The 18115-nt window shown below is 48.2% G+C and overlaps 2 protein-coding genes and 1 pseudogene across 2 annotated transcripts; 1 reads left to right on the plus strand and 2 right to left on the minus strand.

The window, feature by feature from the left end:
- Window positions 1-1565: 1565 nt before the first annotated feature.
- LOC123044275 (nuclear transport factor 2) lies at window positions 1566-7919 on the minus strand. Its single transcript, XM_044466975.1, has 10 exons — window positions 7784-7919; window positions 5419-5459; window positions 5202-5339; window positions 4240-4546; window positions 3859-4175; window positions 3546-3726; window positions 3341-3462; window positions 3200-3265; window positions 2893-2956; window positions 1566-2447 (listed from the first exon to the last, which is right to left on the minus strand). The coding sequence occupies exons 2-10, from the start codon at window positions 5455-5457 to the stop codon at window positions 1798-1800; spliced, it is 1884 nt and encodes a 627-aa protein (XP_044322910.1). The 5' UTR covers window positions 5458-5459; window positions 7784-7919; the 3' UTR covers window positions 1566-1797.
- An 83-nt stretch (window positions 7920-8002) lies between these two features.
- Window positions 8003-10607, plus strand: LOC123044276 (U3 small nucleolar RNA-associated protein 18 homolog; annotated as a pseudogene).
- Window positions 10608-12116: 1509 nt separating this feature from the next.
- Window positions 12117-17330, minus strand: LOC123044277 (protein LONGIFOLIA 1). The gene is made up of 5 exons (XM_044466977.1): window positions 16766-17330; window positions 15662-15729; window positions 13872-15575; window positions 13644-13761; window positions 12117-13019 (listed from the first exon to the last, which is right to left on the minus strand). Exons 1-5 carry the CDS (start codon window positions 16938-16940, stop codon window positions 12232-12234), a joined length of 2853 nt encoding a protein of 950 aa, XP_044322912.1. The 5' UTR covers window positions 16941-17330; the 3' UTR covers window positions 12117-12231.
- Window positions 17331-18115: the final 785 nt, after the last annotated feature.

Raw genomic sequence — 18115 nt, forward strand, 5'->3', positions numbered from 1 at the left:
GTTAGCCGGTGTCCGTTGTGTACCCCCAATCCCCCTTCTATTCCATCCGCATTCACCTCTATTCCGATCTTGCATGAACTAGTATGAAGTAGGATGAACTAGGATGAACTCGTATGAACTGCCATGCTTATCTACCTCTATTCTTCATTTCCCTCTTCACCGTGGATCGAATCTATCGCCGGATCGTACGAGAAAAAGTAGTGCATGACGAACAGAGAAGTGCTTACCACCATTGCCATGGGCTAGGTGATGATCCGCTCGCCGGTGATGGAGTCCGGTGGTCTTCTTGCTCTCCTCCGATCCGCCGCCGCCGGTGAGAGTTGGGAGAGTGGAGGAGAGTAGGGATAGGGAGCGGTGAGGGGCGGTGAGGCTAATAACTGCCGGCGCTTCGGGAAGCAACGCGGCTTCTCGAGCGTGGCCGCGCGCGTGCAGCCGCCGCCGCCCACGTGCACCGCTCAGGCCTAGCCCTGGAGAAACTGCCGATTCGGGCGTTTCCAGGGAGCTAAGCCCCGGAGTGCTTTAAGGTTCGTGCCATGAGGGCGAACAGTAAAAGCAGGCAACCAATCGGCCCGTTTGTGTCCCGGCGAGCCAGGTGGGGCCTCATGTAGGCAACCAAACACGCCCGTAGAACATAGGAAGGAACGAGTGAGCTAGTTATCGGATTGTGCGATCATAGTTTTTAGGCTTAGGCCTTAGACGTGCTCTGTGGCCTGATTAGTTTTTCTTACAGGTATATTGAAGTACCGGGCCGATATACAGTGTGGTCCATGGACAACCCTATCCACCCTCGAGCTACGCCACTGCTGTTGAGGGGTGGATCAAGGCGAATGCCGATGGAGCTACTACGAAACAAGCTGACAGAGGTGGAGCAGGTCTAGTTCTCCGTGACCACAACGGGGCTTTTCTTGCAGGGGCATGCCATTCCTTTCCACACGTTGGTGATCCGGAGGCCGTTGAGGTACTGGCTTGCAGAAGAGCAGTTCAGGTAGCACAGGAGAGAAATGTTCAGAGGCTTCACGTAGAGCTGGACAGTCAGAAGGTGGTTCAGATGCTAAACCAGCCAGGGAAGAATTTTAGCTCACTGGGGGCCGTGGATTGAAGAGATTAAGGAAACGTTTCAATCCTTTGTTGAGGTAAAGGCTACGTGGGTACGACGTTCCGCTAAAGTTGCCGCGCATAAGTTTGCTAGAGGAGATGATCTTTGTACGGTATGGTTTTCAGTTCCCCCGGACTTTTGTTGGATGTAATTTCGAATGAACACCCAAACATTTAATTAAATAAAGCGGCAACATTTTCCATAAAAAAACAATAATGCTTTGTTTTGTGTTGATGCATTTGAAAGACTAGACGTACTAACACTTCAGGTCTTTATTGATTGAATAGTAGTATACCCAGCCACACATGACGGCCAACATTTTTTTTTACTCTCAAAAAAACATAAGTGAAATAGCGAATTTTTAGCTGTCGTAACATAACACACATCCTCAAGCGAGTTCCAGCCTGCCATAAAAGAATTGTGCTAAAGCCCCCAGAAACTAACACCAAACAGCGTCAATGATTTAGGATTCGCACAAATACCAAACCACATCTATATAAAATCTCCGCATGATGTTTACAGGTCAGAGCATTCGAAAATGCGGGTAGCAACCAGCCACAAAAGAGGCACCAGCCGGAACGAGGTATCATCAGGTTGAACATGCGAGAGAATGCGGATGATTTGATCCTAAAGGAGTACGGGGTGCGAAACAGTATCAATGGGCGAACACTCTAGTTCCCTACTCTGCTGGATTGCACACACTATGCGGTAACTGCTATTTGCTTGGGACCATTGAAGCGGCCAGGCCTCCCATTCGCATTCCCGTTCCCGTTATGGACGGGGCGTGGCTGATGGTGTCCGTTCCCATTCTGGCGGTAGTCATCTCCGTTCTGGCGGTAGCCGTCCCTGTTCTGGCGGAAGCCATCTCCGTTCTGGCGGTAGCCGTCCCTGTTATGGCGGAAGCCATCTCCGATCTGACGGTAGCCATCCCTGTTCTGGCGGTAGTCATCTCCATTCTGGCGGTAGCCGTTCCCGTCCTGACGGTAGTCATTCCTGTTCTGACGGGTGTCATTCTGGCGGTAGTCATTCCCCTGCTGTCCTCGACCATGGCCTGAGTACTCGTTCTGATTTCTGTTATCATTCCTCATGTTATTGCCATCACGGTAGTTGTTACCATTGTTCACAAAGCCCGCTCCCCGCCCTCTGAAGTTTTCACCATCACGGTAGTTAATGTTGTTCACAAAGCTCGCTCCCTGACCCCTGAAGTTGTCGCCATCACGGTAGTTGCCATTGTTCACAAAGCCTGCTCCCTGTCCCCTGAAGTTGTCGCCATGGTAACCACCTCTGTCTGGCAGGACCCGACTGCCCCGGGCATTGCCATTGTACTCACTATGGGTGACTCCATTAACAACTGAAAGTTTTTTTGGGGGGAATTAACAACTGAAAGTTATAATCCAAGCATGCAAGGCCTAGAAACCAGCAAAAATATGACTTGCAACGATGGAATTAAACTAAAACAAATATGCAAAGGAGGCAGCATTTACTGTACACATGGATCAGTTATCAGCAGCATAACTTAATCGGAGATGGGAAGGAAAACAAATTGCAATTTAATTTGTTCTAACCATCCAGATGCTATCTTATACTACCTTCGTTCGAAATTAAGTATCGCTGATTTAGTACAAAGTTGTTCATTTTAATTTTTTGAGAGTAAGGACTTCTTTTCAGATGGAAAGCAAGGACACACCAACGGTTGCATATGACATGTCCACCTGTGAAAGCTGGACTAAAACTATGGAAGAAATCGTTCTATTTTAGTTGCATATATGATGTGCCGATATCAGGATGCAGCTCACCTCGTTTTGGAGTTCGCTTCTCCTCGACATAAGACACATACGAGCCAAAACGAACTTTAAATACCTAAAAGTCAAAACGAGTATTAGTTATAGAGCTCTTGCAACATCTTGCAGATACTTAAAATGCTGAAATGATGATGGACAAGTAGGCCAAGTTACAATTAGACCTCCACTATTTTAGACAATGTAGCTAAATGTGCTCCAGCAAACTTAAAGTTGCACAAACTGAAACAGAATGCAGCAGCGTAGCTAAATTTAACTTGTAAAGTAATAGCGCGAATTGAGAAAATACACTGGGAAAACAAACCTCGATTGCTGCATTCATTGATTTTTCAGACTCAAATTCAACAAAGCCAAAGCAGAACCCATCAGCCTGCAATGCAAAACTAATGTTAGCAAGCATATGTTTCATAGAAACCAAGCCTACATTCATACAATATTAACTAACCTGACGGTGTACAACTTGTATACCACGAGGCTTGATTGAACCAAACTTACTGAACTCAGCCTCAACCATTTCGATAGTTGCATTCCAAGGCAAGTTCTTCACAAAGATTGAATACCCTTGGTCTGCAAACAAGGTAGTGTTATAGTTCAGTACAACAAAGATATGTGCTTCAATTTTCTATAAAACAGATGGAGAAAGCACCAACCATCAGAAATATTTTGGTCATTTGGAGGCGCAGTATCAGCTGCATGCGTAGTTTTTGCAGGAACAGACGAAGATTTCTCCACATTTTCAGCTCTCTTTACTGTTGGATTTGGTCTAGGTTTGGGTTTGGGTTTGGGTTTGGTAATGGGTGCTGGCGGTATGCTCTCATTTGTGGCCTTAACCTATCATGCAAGTCACAGAAGCCAGTAAGCAAGCATAACAGATCGTGTAATTATTATTCCACATCCAGAACTCACTCAATTCTGGCAGTACAATTAGTGGGGGAAACTGCAGGAACACAAGAGGAAACTTACGATCGATGCATAAGTCTTCTTAATAACATCCTTCTGAGCTGAAGCAGGAGTAGGTGCTACCTCAGGTATCTTAATAGCATCATTCTTAATTTGAGAATTTTCATTTCCAAATGAATTTATGACTTTGTCCTTGCTAGAAATACTCTCTACAGATGGATCCATGACTTCATCATTGATGGAAATATTCTCTGCCGATGGATTTATGACTTCAGCATCCACAGGAATCGTCTCTGCAGATGGATTTATGACTTCACCATTGGTGGAAATATTCCCTGCAGATGGAAGCTCTGGGTCCACGCTCTCCTTGACAGATGTTTCTGGTCAAATATTGAAATGTCAGCAAGCTATGAAACGATCAGTTCGAATATGAAATTCCATTACCTGGTTCAGCTGGAAATGGGGCAATCTGAGTGTTTCCATTAACATGGTCAACTAAAGCTTCATTTGTCTCAGCCAATGGCATCTCCGGCACACCTCGAAGCACATCATTCAAAACAAAATAGCCTCCATTTTCTTGTGGAGCAAGGAAGAATGACTGAACAAATCTATGCTTCACAGTATCAAGCATGGTAAGAGATCCAGTAACCAAAATGAGCACACCACCACCGTGGGAGGGCTGAGTATCTACATTATCTAACTGTATCAAACATCCCTTCATATCTGTAGATAAGAAGTGTTGATTGATAGCCTGGTCAAGCACATGAAACAAGTCAGTTATAACAAATCAGGTGACTAGGCATGGATAAACAAGTAGCATGTATAAAGTGATATGACCATGTAGCTGATTGTACAATACATATTAGAAAAATTAAATAAGAGAGCTGGAAAAACTATACTTACTGCAGGCAAATGATATTACATGGATGATCTTTAACAAACATTACCTTCAGAACATAATGGCATGCGCGCCCTTTAGATAATCAACCGACTTTCATCAATACGTGTGGCCTATAGATTTGATTAATTGCACAATACCACCACTACCGCTACTACTACCTGCCCAATTTACAGTAAAAAAAGCACTCTGCGTAGGCGACCACATGAGAACATGGAAGTAGTATCCTGTTGTGAATTCCCACACCAAAGCAGCCTGATGATCACAACATGCTAGCAAAATGTACCTTAAACAAACTAGCTGTTATTTGTCCTCAGCTATTCTAATTCTAAGTGGCAAATCATAGAAGTGAAGTCCATCAATAGCATGGACGAAAACAAGCTCTGGTATAAAATAAGTGAACAGGTGTGCCCTGAATTCTAGTTTCCACCTAATCGCGTTTAATCTATACAACTTATACATAATAGTAAGATCATAGAATACTACTGCTGTACTGCCGAGAACTTACGTATGTAGTGGTTATAGATGTCAATGGACCATCAGAATCTGGTCGACCAAGGATACTTTCATCATGATAGAACTTATGGACATGCTCTGGCGACGAATTCAAAACTCTGTAGTATTGTTGAGCAAACGCATTCCCAATCTGTCAGCAAGACCAATCGTGTTTAGCAATACTGCTATAACTCTAGATTAATAATAAAAAAGATGGAGAAAAACAGTACCACGTCCGGATGAACGTAATTCCCAGTTGGCGTAGACATTGCTGCACAACAGATTACACTGATTAGTACCTCATGTTTTGAGGCGAATGAATATTGTGCGACGATCGAGCAGCATAAAAAGGATGTAGCTATTCAAAACCTATAGTTAATCAGAACGGTTCACAGTAAATTGTAAACATTGTTGCAAGAAAACAAACTGTTGCCTCAAAGGAATATACAGTAATTGGCTGAGCAACCATTTATCAACACCCAAACCATTGGCAAACAACTATCAACAACTCGGTAGCACAGTGATCTTTGTCCATCATGAATGGATGCTGACTCATATTTCACGAATTAATGGCACAACTTACATAGCATGTATCAGTGTATCACATATATCACTGTAGCCACAGACAATTGGTACAAATATAGCACAATGACAATAACTATCAGATTGAGAAATTTTGGATACAACAATTGGCATTTGAACTCATAATTGTCTCCCAAATTTCTGCCAATCATCGCATAAAACAATAAAAATTTATTCAGCAGACTCAACCTGAGCCTATCAACATTGGAAATAAAACAAACCATCACAAAAGTTAGCTTTAATTGCTTTCTACACAGGAAAATTGACGTCCATATAGAAAAACCAACTCACAATAAGAAAATGATTGAAATTTCAGAATTGAAACAGTAAACTAGCTAACAAAATGAACAAACTACACATCAAACCACTCACTATACCAGTTGCACACAAACCTATCGCATTGCAAAAACTATGTTCCACAAGGCAAAATCAATACTAGATGTCTGCAGCAGGGTGCCATGAAACACTCCCACCAAAATCTGAAACCATACAAGACTCATAAGCTACCTATCTAAATTATAATGACCACAGCAAAAATTGCATTTGATTTGCAGTGCTAGGCTGTTGATACTCCAAACCAGTCAACAGCCAACATTAGTTTAATAGCGACTGAGAATCTAGTCTGTCTAGATAAATAAAGGCGACAATTTCATACAAACCATTACGTAAACCCCATTACATAAACCCCAGCCGGCAAACCATACAATACATCAATTTTGTCGTGAAAAGGAGGCCCTTTCCTTCACCCAAGCAAATAAACCACATGAAAGCCTGTCCATAACTGCTACAAGAACAATTTATTAAACAACCACCCAGAATAATCTAGACATAGTTTTAAACCCATCAAACCTGACCACCGCATCGACGGACAAAAGCCACGCCATGACAAGGACAAGCATGCACCGAGCAAGCCAAGTCGATTGCACGGAAAGCGTAAAATAAGAACTTGGAACAATGCCAATAACTATCAGATCCCAGATATAGCACAATGACAATAACTATCAGATTGAGAAAAATTGGATACAGCATTTGGAACTTGAGCTCATGATTATTTTCCCAGTTTCTCCATATCATCACACAAAACAATAACCATTTATTCAGCAGACTCAACCTGAGCTTATCAACACTGGAAATAAAACAAATCATCAGAAAAGCTAGCTACAACCTCTTTCTGCAAAGAAAATTGACTACGGTTCAGAGTAACATCCATATAGGAAAAAAAACAACTCACAACAGGAAAATGACTGAACTTTCAGAACTGAAACAGTAAACTACCTCCAGATAACAAAATGAACAAACTATACATGGAACCATCAACTAGACCTGATGCACGTAAGCCTATTGCAATGCAAACAAAGAATGTTCCACGACGCAAAAGCAATACTAAATGTCTCTGCAGCTCGGTGCCATGATGGAGCACTCCCACCAAAATTCTGAAACCACAAAAGACACATGAGCTATCTATCTAATGACCACAGCAAGAAATGCATTAGATGACATTTTCACACACCGTGTCCTGATACTCCAAACCAATCAACGGACAACATCAGTTTAATAGCGATTGAGAGTATATAGACAAATAAAGTTGACATTTTTCACACAAAACATCATTACGTAAACCCCGGCCAACCAGCAGCCCACACAATACGTCAATTTCGTCGTCAAAGGGAGTCCCTTTCCTTCACCCAAGCACACAAACCACAAGAAAGCTTGCCCGTAGCCGCTCCGGGACCAATTCATCCAACAAACAACCCGGAACAGCACGGTGCTAATCCCCAGGCGACGCGGTTTAAACCCGGATTCCGCCCAGACCCGCAGCATTACGACGCACCAAACCCTACCCCCGCGCAGACCAACGAGACCCGCGAGGTCCCTCGAGCCGCGGCACGACGAGGAGGACGGACGAGCGCGCACCGGGCGAACCGAGAGCCGGCGGAACGGAACGGACGGAACGGGGAGCGTAAAAGAGAAGACACCGAGACGCGCGCGCGGGGAGAGGAAGAGGGGCACTACCTTCCGGACGGAGCACGGGCCGACGGCTGCCGCCGCCGACGACGACGGCCACGGGGGGGAGGGCAAACCCTAGCGGAGCGGCTGGGCGACGCGGGTGGCGGGCGGGCGGGGCAGTTGGACTCGATCGAGGAGGCGGAGCGGGAGAGAGAGAGAGGAAAGGACGGAGCAGGAGGCGGAAGGGGTTTATAACGGGAAGGGTTTTTGGTTAGTGGGGGGTCGCGAATGTTCCCGCTGCGTCTCACTGGCTTCTGGGCCCTCACTCGGCAGCTTGCGGTCGGACCGGACCCGATCTGCGGCTGGGCTGCGTCGGTCCGGCCCGCGAGTCCGACTTTTCGTTGTTTACGACCCCGATGTCGCTCGTCTTTGTTTTCTTCTTCTTCTAGAACCCTCCTATCCTGGCGGCGCGGCGGCGGCGCTCCCCTCCCTCACTCTTGACGGCGGCGCGGCGGCCATCCACCTGACCCTTCTCCACCACCAAGCCCGTACGTCCTCTTCTTCTCTCCTGGGTAGCCTAGCTCCTGCTCTGGCCTGCACGGCTGCACCCAAGCTCCTCCAATCCGCCGCCGCAGCCGTTACCTTAGCGCCTCTCACGCGCGTCGCTTACATCGCCGCCCGCCCCCGTTCTATCTTCGTCGCGGCATCGCGTCCCTGCTGTCGCCACCCCGTCCGCAGTATTGGACATTGGTGTTCGAGGTACGCGCTTTTACCTTTTAGTCATCCAGTGATTCGTTCAAAAATTTAGTCATCCAGCGATGTGATTGCTTAAGCCCAAACTAATGAGCCACCGAAATTGTGTGCCGGTGCCCACCATTTTGGCTTGGGGCATAGGCCCAAGTATCCTAACTTGCAAAATTAGTAGAAGCTTTGTACATTTGTGGATTAGCAATGTCTCATTTATTGGTGTTATTTAGCAGGCTGTTGTTCCTTGGGTAAGGATGAAGTTGCTATCCCGAATGGGGAGAAGTAGTGGGGTTGATGATGATGGTGACGACTGACGAGGGCATTGTTTCCCCCATTGCTTTAGATGCAGAGGCTGGTCCCAAGACATAGAACCCCAGTAAGGACAGGAAGCAAAAGAGGGCTAAGGAGAATCACAATAAGTCTTTGAAGAAAAAGAAGGCCAGGGCATTGGAAGCGAAGCAGAACCAAGAGGCGGAGAAGATGAGGCAGCTGGAGAGTTCACTGTTTGGGTCGATCTATGAGCCACTGAAGTTTGGCACTGAGTTTGGGGCTGCGGTGTCGGATCATGACAGGGATGGTCCTTTGTTCTTCATAGATCGGTCTGCTGGTAACAGTGAGGATGACTTGCCTGTTTATGAGGAGGACTTCGGCAGTGAAATTGATGAAGATGAGATGGTCAGTAAGGGGAGGAAGCCTGCGTGGGTAGATGACGAGGAGGAGAGGACTTAGGTGGACATCTTAAAGGTTGCAAGATTGAGGAAGTTGAGAAAGGAGGCTGATGAGTGTGTGATCTCGGGCAGAGAGTATGAAGCTAGGTTGCATGGTCACCATGCCAAGTTGAACCCCTTCACTGGCTGGGCAGATATGGGCCCTAAGGCTCCTCTCCCTGGGGTTTATGATGATGAATCCGATGAGGATGGCGGAGTCGACAATATTCTTCGGAACAACGATGAGCTTGTTGTCAAGGGTACTGCTAAGCTTTTACCTGGCATGTTGGACTTTCTCAAGGCTTGTTGATGCTAATGCGCAGGAGCCATCTACTGGTCCTATCAATTCCGTGCAGTTTCATAGGAATGGACAACTGATGCTTGCTGCTGGCCTGGATAAACATCTGAGATTTTTCCAGATTGACGGGAAAAGAAAACCCAAGATCCAGAGCATATTTATCGAGGATTGTCCGGTTCACAAGGCATCCTTTCTACCTGATGGCTCTGAGGTGATCCTTTTCAGGCAGGAGCAAATTTCTTCTACTCATTTGATTTGGTGAAAGCTGCTGTTAGTAAAGATTGGACCCTTGACCGGACGTGAGGAGAAAAGCCTGGAAAACTTTGAGATATCACCTGACTCAAAAACCATTGTGTTTGTTGGAAATGAGGGGTACATTCTTTTGATATCTTCCAAAACAAAGCAGCTCACTGGAACCCTCAAGATGAACGGAAATGTGCGTTCATTGGCTTTTGCGGACGGTGGGAATCAGCTACTAAGCAGTGGCGGGGATGGCCATGTTTACCACTGGGATCTTAGAACGAGGAAGTGTATGCACAAGGCTACCGACGAGGGCTCCCTGACAGGCCTTTCTCTCTGCACCTCTCAGGACAGCTCCTATTTCGCCACAGGCTCCAGCAGCGGCATCGTGAACGTGTACGGCAGGGACGAATTCCTCGCCGGGAAGAGGAAGCCGCTGAAGACGATCGAGAACCTCATGACCGAGATCAGTCAGATGAAGTTCAACCACGACGCCCCGGTTCTGGCGATAAGCTCGGGGAAGGAGCGGAACGGGATGAGGCTCGTGCACGTCCCGTCTTTCGCCGTGTTCCAGAACTGGCCAGGGCCTCGGTTCAGCCTCCAGTACCCCCGGTGCCTGGACTTCAGCCCGGGCAGCGGGTTCCTCTCTGTCGGACATGCTGGCGGAAGAGTTTTGCTGTACAAGCTGCACCACTATCAGAACGCCTAGGACGACTCGCCTGGAGATTCCAGTTTTGACACTGTATTTTTCTGCTTCCTGAAAACCGACTGTCATCTGCTGCGTGACTCTTCTTAGCCCCTTCCTGAAAACCTGTTCGTTCTTTTTGTCATGCAAGTTGTAAAACTGCTACCTGTTCAGTGTTTGTATATATGCGGCTGCCTGTTGAGTTCAGAATTTCTGCACGCCGTTTTGAAAGTGGGTACTTGGGTATGGGCGTATGGCTGGAGGAAAGATGGAGGAGCAGTGCATATACATTGGTCTATGTTTTCTAGCTGATGACTGATGTTCGTGTGCTCCAAGTAGATGCTCTCACCGTGGTCAATGGGTCTGTGATTCTTAGGTTGGATAGCTCGCGTGCCTTGGACGCCAGCGTTCTGCTCCAGAGATCTACGGTGCTATGTAGCTCGCCGCGGCGCCACGCCCACCACGTGCTCGACGCAATGCCTACGCGAGGTGTGCATATCGCCCAGGGCAGCGGAACGGCGTGCTCGGCTCCACTGCAATCGACCACCACCAGTGCCGGTTCCTATTCCAGAGGACCGGGCGAGCGAACCACGAGCGGCAGCGGTGGCATTCCATGTGGCGTCCGTCTTCCTCCACCAGGCCCGGCCCCGGTACGGCCGCCGCGATGACGCGGTTCCACGTGCGTCGCCATGATCAACCTCTTGACCTGTCTAACAGTGGCGTTGAAATCTTTACAGTGCCAAATTCCCCTTGCCTGCCCAGAATGATCACCGCGGCCCCGGAGCTCCGCCCGCCGCGGCCGGCCCCCCCAGGTACGCCTTCGTCTTGTCCTCTCGAAGAAACGCCTGTCCCCTCCCGTGCATTCCCCTAGCTCCATGTGTCCGGTGCCCTCTCCTGTTCATTCCTCTCTAGCCGGTAGTACAAATCAATTAACACCCTGCATCATGTGTCCGGCGTCCTGGATGATCGGGCACTGACTGTAGTACAGTTCTCTTGTTGAGAGCTCGACGACGTGTCGTTGCGCCGAGGTGGGGGGGTGTGATTTTCGCCTGTACAGGGCCTCAATTTCCAACCTATGGATGTTCATTTGTATCCATATATAAAATGCATCAATTCATTTACTGTGAGACGATGATCGGTTCAAGGGACACCGTCCTCGTGCGAGTGTGGGGGTAGGGCTGCCGTAGAATTTTCTTTGTCATGTACAAACAGTTTTGGGAGCTAACCACAGGCCTGAAACTTCTAGTGGGCTTATCACACCCATCTGGCAGGAAACATCTTGTTATCTACTCCCTCCGTTCCTAAATAATTGTCTTTCTAGAGATTTCAACAAGTGACTACATACGGAGCAAAATGAGTGAATCTACACTCTAAAACATGTCTACATACATCCGTATGTTGTAGTCCATTTGAGATGGCTAGAAAGACAATTATTTAGGAACGGAGGGAGTAGTAGTATAACAGTGCGCGATCTTCCTGGCATGCAGGAGCCAAATGGTCCCTTCTTATCCAAAATAGATGAAGATTGTGTAAGAAACTGTTGCTTCATGTGATCGCGTATTATGGAACAAACAGTAGTTGTGCAATCAAGAAATGGAGAACATGATCTGATCAAAGTAAGTATGTAACACCTACTAAAGTCTAAAAATAAGACTTTCTATAAGTGCATAACTGGTATTCAACTGCTTGCTTCCTCTAGTGTCAATGCCCGCGAGACCAGTGTTCCAGGAATAATTATATTTCTTCTATATAATTCAGTCTTCAGAAAAACACAAAGGTTACATTTATACTAGTGGCTAAGCTTCCTAATGGAAACAACAACTATCGCCAGTCGTATTCAGTTTATACTACTGAAAGACAGCTGCCTACGCAATTTCCATTGTCCAGCTTGCATCCTCTCTGTAGCCTCGCCACCTATGACCTCGTCAATGAGGTCCCGGAAGATGGATCTTTCAATGTCCAAAACCATGCCTTGTAGCTCACCTTCAGGGCTACCCCAATCTTTCATCTCATACAATGCATCCTCAGATAACGGTATGTTTTCATCCTCATCCTCTTCGGAGCATTTCGCTGCCGAACTCTCGGATAAGAGCCTGTCGACCTCTGTGCACAACTCCTTGAATAGACGCCACCCACTTAACTTCCTTGATCGAAGAAGTTTCGCCGTTCCACTTGCAGAGCTATACATGTTCATCTTCTGAGCTATAATTTCATTTACCAGATCGAACACAATTCTGCGATGAAGCTTCTCCATGTTAGGGTCAGAACTCTTCTTGGCTCCGGTAACAGCTTGAGTCGCTGAAATGAAGTGCGGCTTTGTTTGCTCTAGAATGAGGAAGAGCTCTGGATTGATCGGGCAACTGGATGGCGAAAGTTGTGCAGGCATCGCTGCGAAGCTAAGTTCCTTGTGCAGAAGACCAGATGCTAAGAGTATCTCGTAGATATACTGGTGATCTTTGGAGTTTGCAGCTTCATCGTTCATCGATTGCAATTGTTCAAGTTTCTGAATGAGCGCCTCCAGGTTTTCTGGTTTGATCTGGCTGGCTTCACTGCTCGTCTTCGACTGCGGCGTGTCCGGCAGGCTGTTTGAATTCCAGCATTCGTCTGAAGTATGCGTCTCGCCATCTGAACAATCAGAAAAAGGATGTACACATATTAAGGAACCAATGCTTGACACAACCACAGAAAAATAATGTACCAGACAGAAATACTGAATCTGCTACAGACAGTTAAACTGAAACAGACATGTACATGGATCAGACTGGAGATATGGATTCACTGTACTGTTCTGTCTACATGATTCACTGAACCACACACTAGGTGCATCTGTAAAGGGGACACTAGTGGGCACATCTACACTAGCAATGCATAGACACCAGAGGACATGCATCATGCTGCTGTATGAGCGAGTGCAACATGTGGGGCTCGCGAAAATAGCACTGTTCAGCACCAGCACATCAGATGCAACTATCAATATGATGTGGTTCCTCCCACTCGCAGGACCACGAGCTACCTCTGGTAGCCTTAAATGCAGATTATCTGTCACTAGCGGCATTGGTATGCTTACAGCTAACTATGTTTGTCCTTTGCATAGCACTGTGTGCTTCTGAATTGAATGGGACCAAATAGTAGGATCTATTATGCCATTGATCTTACAGCTGGTGGCTATCGATTATTAACAAATTGGTGGTCTATCTATTTTGTCATTGCAAAGGAATATGCAGGAAAAATGCTAGATCAACTTCTCACCTTTAAATGAATCTGAGATACTTTTATGGTAGAAGGATGTGTCGAGGACCGACACGGGGCTCAGGGCGTTCTCCAGTGAATGGATCTTGTGATCTGAACCCAGGATTGAAGAAGGGCTCTGAAGAAAATGAGAAGTTTCGTTAGTTAGTGTTAACAATGAGCATATGAAAAAAAAATTAGAGCTGGCTGGTTTCTTTCATATATGATTATATATCTATTTATCTGTACCTTTTGGCTCGGCGTTTTTGGGTCAATGAACGATGATCTAGCAGCCAGAGGATTTTGACAATCCATTATACTGACGTCAATCTGCTTCGCCAAGCTGATCCTTCTTCCTGGACTCTGCGATACCTCATTGTCACGGTTGCTCTTCACTTGAGAAGGCTTTGATCTTGTTCTTCCTCTTGGGGATGCTGCTTCATTTGCCTTCTTGCTTGGAGACTTTGGTGAGACCGGGGGACGAGACCGCCTCTCCGACTCTGCCTTCCTCTGCACTAACCTGGGGCTTGATGACCCTGCAGGTCTCGGCGAGCTCGCTCTGCTGGTAGGTTCGTCGGACTTGGATTGAGCCCTTGCAACGCGAGAATGGATCTTCTCATTTGTGCTGGCTTCGCTCTTGTCAGTGAAGGATGAATCTCTGGGCTGCAGCTTCCTGAGGCCTCTCAGCCCTGCAAGGGGAGCAACCCCAGGCTTCTCGGTGGTTCTTGCTGGCTTCATGACTACAATGGGAGACTGGAAGCTTCTGGAACTGGTGGTGGCTGAATCCTCTTCTTGGCTCTGAGAGGCCACTGATGCGGCATCACCATCGTTGTTCTGGTGCTTAGCATCCTTTGCATGCAATGCACCCAGAATTCTGAGAGCTCTGAAGTCTTTGTTGCACTCGGAGAACTCGAGCCCACCAAGCCTTCTTTCTATATCGGCATAGAGAGATGCGGTTCTTGGCCTCACCTCAGCGTCTCGGCATTGTGAAGCCTTGCTGTTGGTGGCGCTGCCGCCTCTCTCCTGCTGCCTCCAGGGAGCAGCTTCAGTGAGAATTCTTGGAGGAGGTCTTGTTTTCAGTGCTGAAGGCTCGTTTTTCGGCAGCGAACCACACGCATCCTGGCAATCTCTCCTGGGCGAACGCGATGGACGCTCGCTCCGTGTGGCTTGTGCTGCTGTTCTTGGTGATCTTGCAGGCTCGTAGCTATCAGCGATCAGCATCCCCATAGCATCTGGTGCTTCTTCCAACCCCATGAGCTTGGCGATGACACTGTTGGAACGCCTGTGGCCTGGGGAGTCTTGAGGCTTCAGAGCGTCTAGGAGAGAGTCATCGGTTCTCCTGTAACTGTAGCTCTTCAGACGTGAACTTGGGCTCAGAGACTCTTTCCTGCTGTCCAAGGACAGCCTAGGAAGCTCTTTGGCCCTTGTGGAAGGAGGCTTCTTGGCTTCTTGGGTTTCAGCCGGTCGCAGGAGCCGCCGGTCGTCGCATGAGAAGCGCGACTGCTCCGGGAAACGCCTGCTGGACTCGACGACGTTTGCGGGGACGGCCTTGGTGGTCCTGTCGATGCTGATGACGTAGGTTCCGTCCATCGATTTGGAGAGCAGCAATGGCCTTGGCGAGTCCTTGTACTGCGCGTTCCTTCTTGCTCCATTCGCCGTGGTCATGACAGTTAACCCTCCCGAGTCCCGGTTGATGGAGTCCTTGACGATGTCTCTGAAACCGACGTTCGGCTGTGCGGTCTTGGTGTCCATGTCAGCGCCCTTCAGACTTGGTGAGCTCTTCGGTGACCTCTGCGGAAAGAGTTCTTCGCTGATGTACGGTAGCTCCTGTTGGGCTGATTTGCTGCCGTCGATCGACGAGAAGGATGAGCATGAAGAGGAAGAACAAGAAGCTCTTGATGACTCTATCGAAAGGCTACTGTTCTCGGTCATGCTTTTGCTGAGTGTTTTCTCCTGCAAAATAAACCGAAAGGTCAGAGCCTCTCCTTGGTTTTCCTGCCAATAAAATTAAGTTGATTTAGTCCAGATGGGGGAATCACCAGAATGATTTTGGGGGTACTCGAGCACTGCACTGGAACATTGCTGCTGCTTTCTGGTGGAGTACGGCCTGGACAAAAATGAAAGGACATTAGAATAGTAGTCTAAATTTTAAAACAGAGAAAACAGAGCAGTTTATGATCCCATCATGGTAATAATAACAAAATGGATGGATTTGATGGGATAAAAGGTGATGCCTTTTTGTTTCTATTCACCATTATTGTAACATGAAAAGAAAATTTATATTCAACTGTTAACCTGTCATCTCCTTGATTAATCTACCATCTCAAGAATGTTTCTTAAATCAAAAGTTCAGCTGTCCTCTTCAGTTCCATTAGAAAAGAAATTCAGTAATCAACTGTTGGGCTGTCCTCTTCACTGAAAATAGTAATGCTACTTCTGGATACAGAAATACACACAATTGCCTGTCACCATGTCAATGCCCGGCTCATATAGTGCTAAAAGTGGTTAGGCGCTGTCATTGAACATTCTTATTTTTAATGAAACGCTTTTGAGATCAGACTCATCAGATTCTTCTTTGCTGTTTATGTACTGCTGCAGCTCTAGATGTTCTCCTTACAGTTGTAGCAGCAAACTTTTTGAGCTTTAGCCTTTTGTCTCTTGTCAGCAAAAAATGCTTGAAATGAAATCAGCATCTTCAAAACTTGTTTTCCAACCTAAAAACTTTGGGAATCTAATCTACCGTACTTTTGGCAGCAAAGAAAGTTTCTACCATTGTAGTACCGTTTTATTTACCAACCATTTTGGTGGTTGTTTCTTACTGGACCTTGTTATTACCCAACTCTGGATGGCAGTCTGAAAGGACTTGTGTTCAGTGAACGCAACAAGCAATCTTTCTGACAAAGGAAAAAACCACTTGATGGCTTTCTGGCTGGCATCTGGTCAACGATGGCAGAACGAGTTGCAGCGCGCGATTCAGAGAGCGATTAAAAACTCGGGGACTATCCGCTAGTTAAACCGAAGATGAAACCGTAAGCAAGAAGAAGATTACGCTAGAGCTCGACGGCGGTGTGAATGTGAATGGAATGGACACTAGATGGAAGGAAAGCCAACGATGGAAATGGTGAGCTAGGCGCCGTGGTTACCTGCGGGCAGTCTCTTCTGCTGCGGCTGTCGCCCGCCGGCGCCGGCGCGGCGCGCGGTGAGCATCCGCTGGCGGTCGAAGATCTGGAATATGCCGGCCATGCAGCCCATCTGGCGGCGGTCGAACTCCGGCATGTCGTCGGCGAAGGCGTTGAGCACCCTCCTCGCCACCGGCATCTCCCGACGCTCCCAAACCGATCAAACGCCGGCCCAAACGAGACGGCCGCCGCACATTCACCGCCCACAGCAGGCCACACGCGCACTGTGCGGCAGCGGCACCGACCGGAGGTAGCAAAAGCAGGAGAAGGTTCTGAAACCAGCAGGAGAAGAAGAAGAGGCAGAGCAGCTGCGGGCAAGAAGCTAGCGGCGGTATGTGGATGGATGCAGGTGCAGATATAGAAGTGTTGCAGGCTCTTGGGATGGGCGTTGTGAGTTCGGAGGAGGAATGTTACTACTTATGATGATGATTGCGGCTCATACATGCAGAGGCTGGCTCGGTTCTCGTGACCTGTTGAGGGGAGAGGACGGGTTGGATGGAGGGAAGAGGGAGCGAGGGGGGGCTCGGGGATTTTAAGAGGGAGGCGGGCGCTGGGTGCGTGAAATAAGAGCGGGCAGGGGTGGGGGGCATGGGGTGCTGGGGTGGGTCAAGCCGTGTCTCTGGTCCTGCCTGCATGCGCGCGCGCGTCCATCACAAGCCCATGTGCGCGCTGATCATTGCGGGTGGCCTGCCCGGGCGCGCGCACCGGCGTGGGTGCGCGCGAGCCGGTTCCGCCGGCATGTGCTCTGTGTCAGCCCGCACAGCACCGCACAGGAGTTTTCGTCGAGCCGGAGCACCGGAGCACGACGCCGGCCGGCGGGGCGGCGTTTAATTCCCGTGACGACGCGGGCGCCGGGCCAGAGCGTACGTGCAACCACCGGCACGGCGCGCCGACCGTGTACCGTGCCTGGCTCCGGGCGCTGGGCACGCAACGTACGTGGCGTACTCTCCATTGGGTGATGTCGCTAGGTTCTTGCTGGCCTCGACGGATAGGATAGAATGGGTGGATCGACAGCTCACCGGTGGGGCGTGCCCGGTCGGCCGTGCTGCGCTTCGCTGCCAAACACGGCGAGGGATGACGGGAGAACGACGGGCCGGCCCCCCGCGGGCACGACCTGCCTGGCTCCTGCTGCCATACGTATACGTACGTCAGTATGACTGGGATACATATACGTATACGCACGTACGGCCGCTACGGGCTTCCGCCATACGATATACCTCAGGTCTGGCTGGATCCGCATTCCGCAAGTGCATCCATGTGTGTGTGACAGTGACGCCGTGAGAGCGCGCCTAGCCCATGGGTATTTACCCCAGG

Source organism: Triticum aestivum, chromosome 2B, assembly GCF_018294505.1.
Source record: "Triticum aestivum cultivar Chinese Spring chromosome 2B, IWGSC CS RefSeq v2.1, whole genome shotgun sequence".
Lineage (NCBI taxonomy): Eukaryota > Viridiplantae > Streptophyta > Magnoliopsida > Poales > Poaceae > Triticum > Triticum aestivum.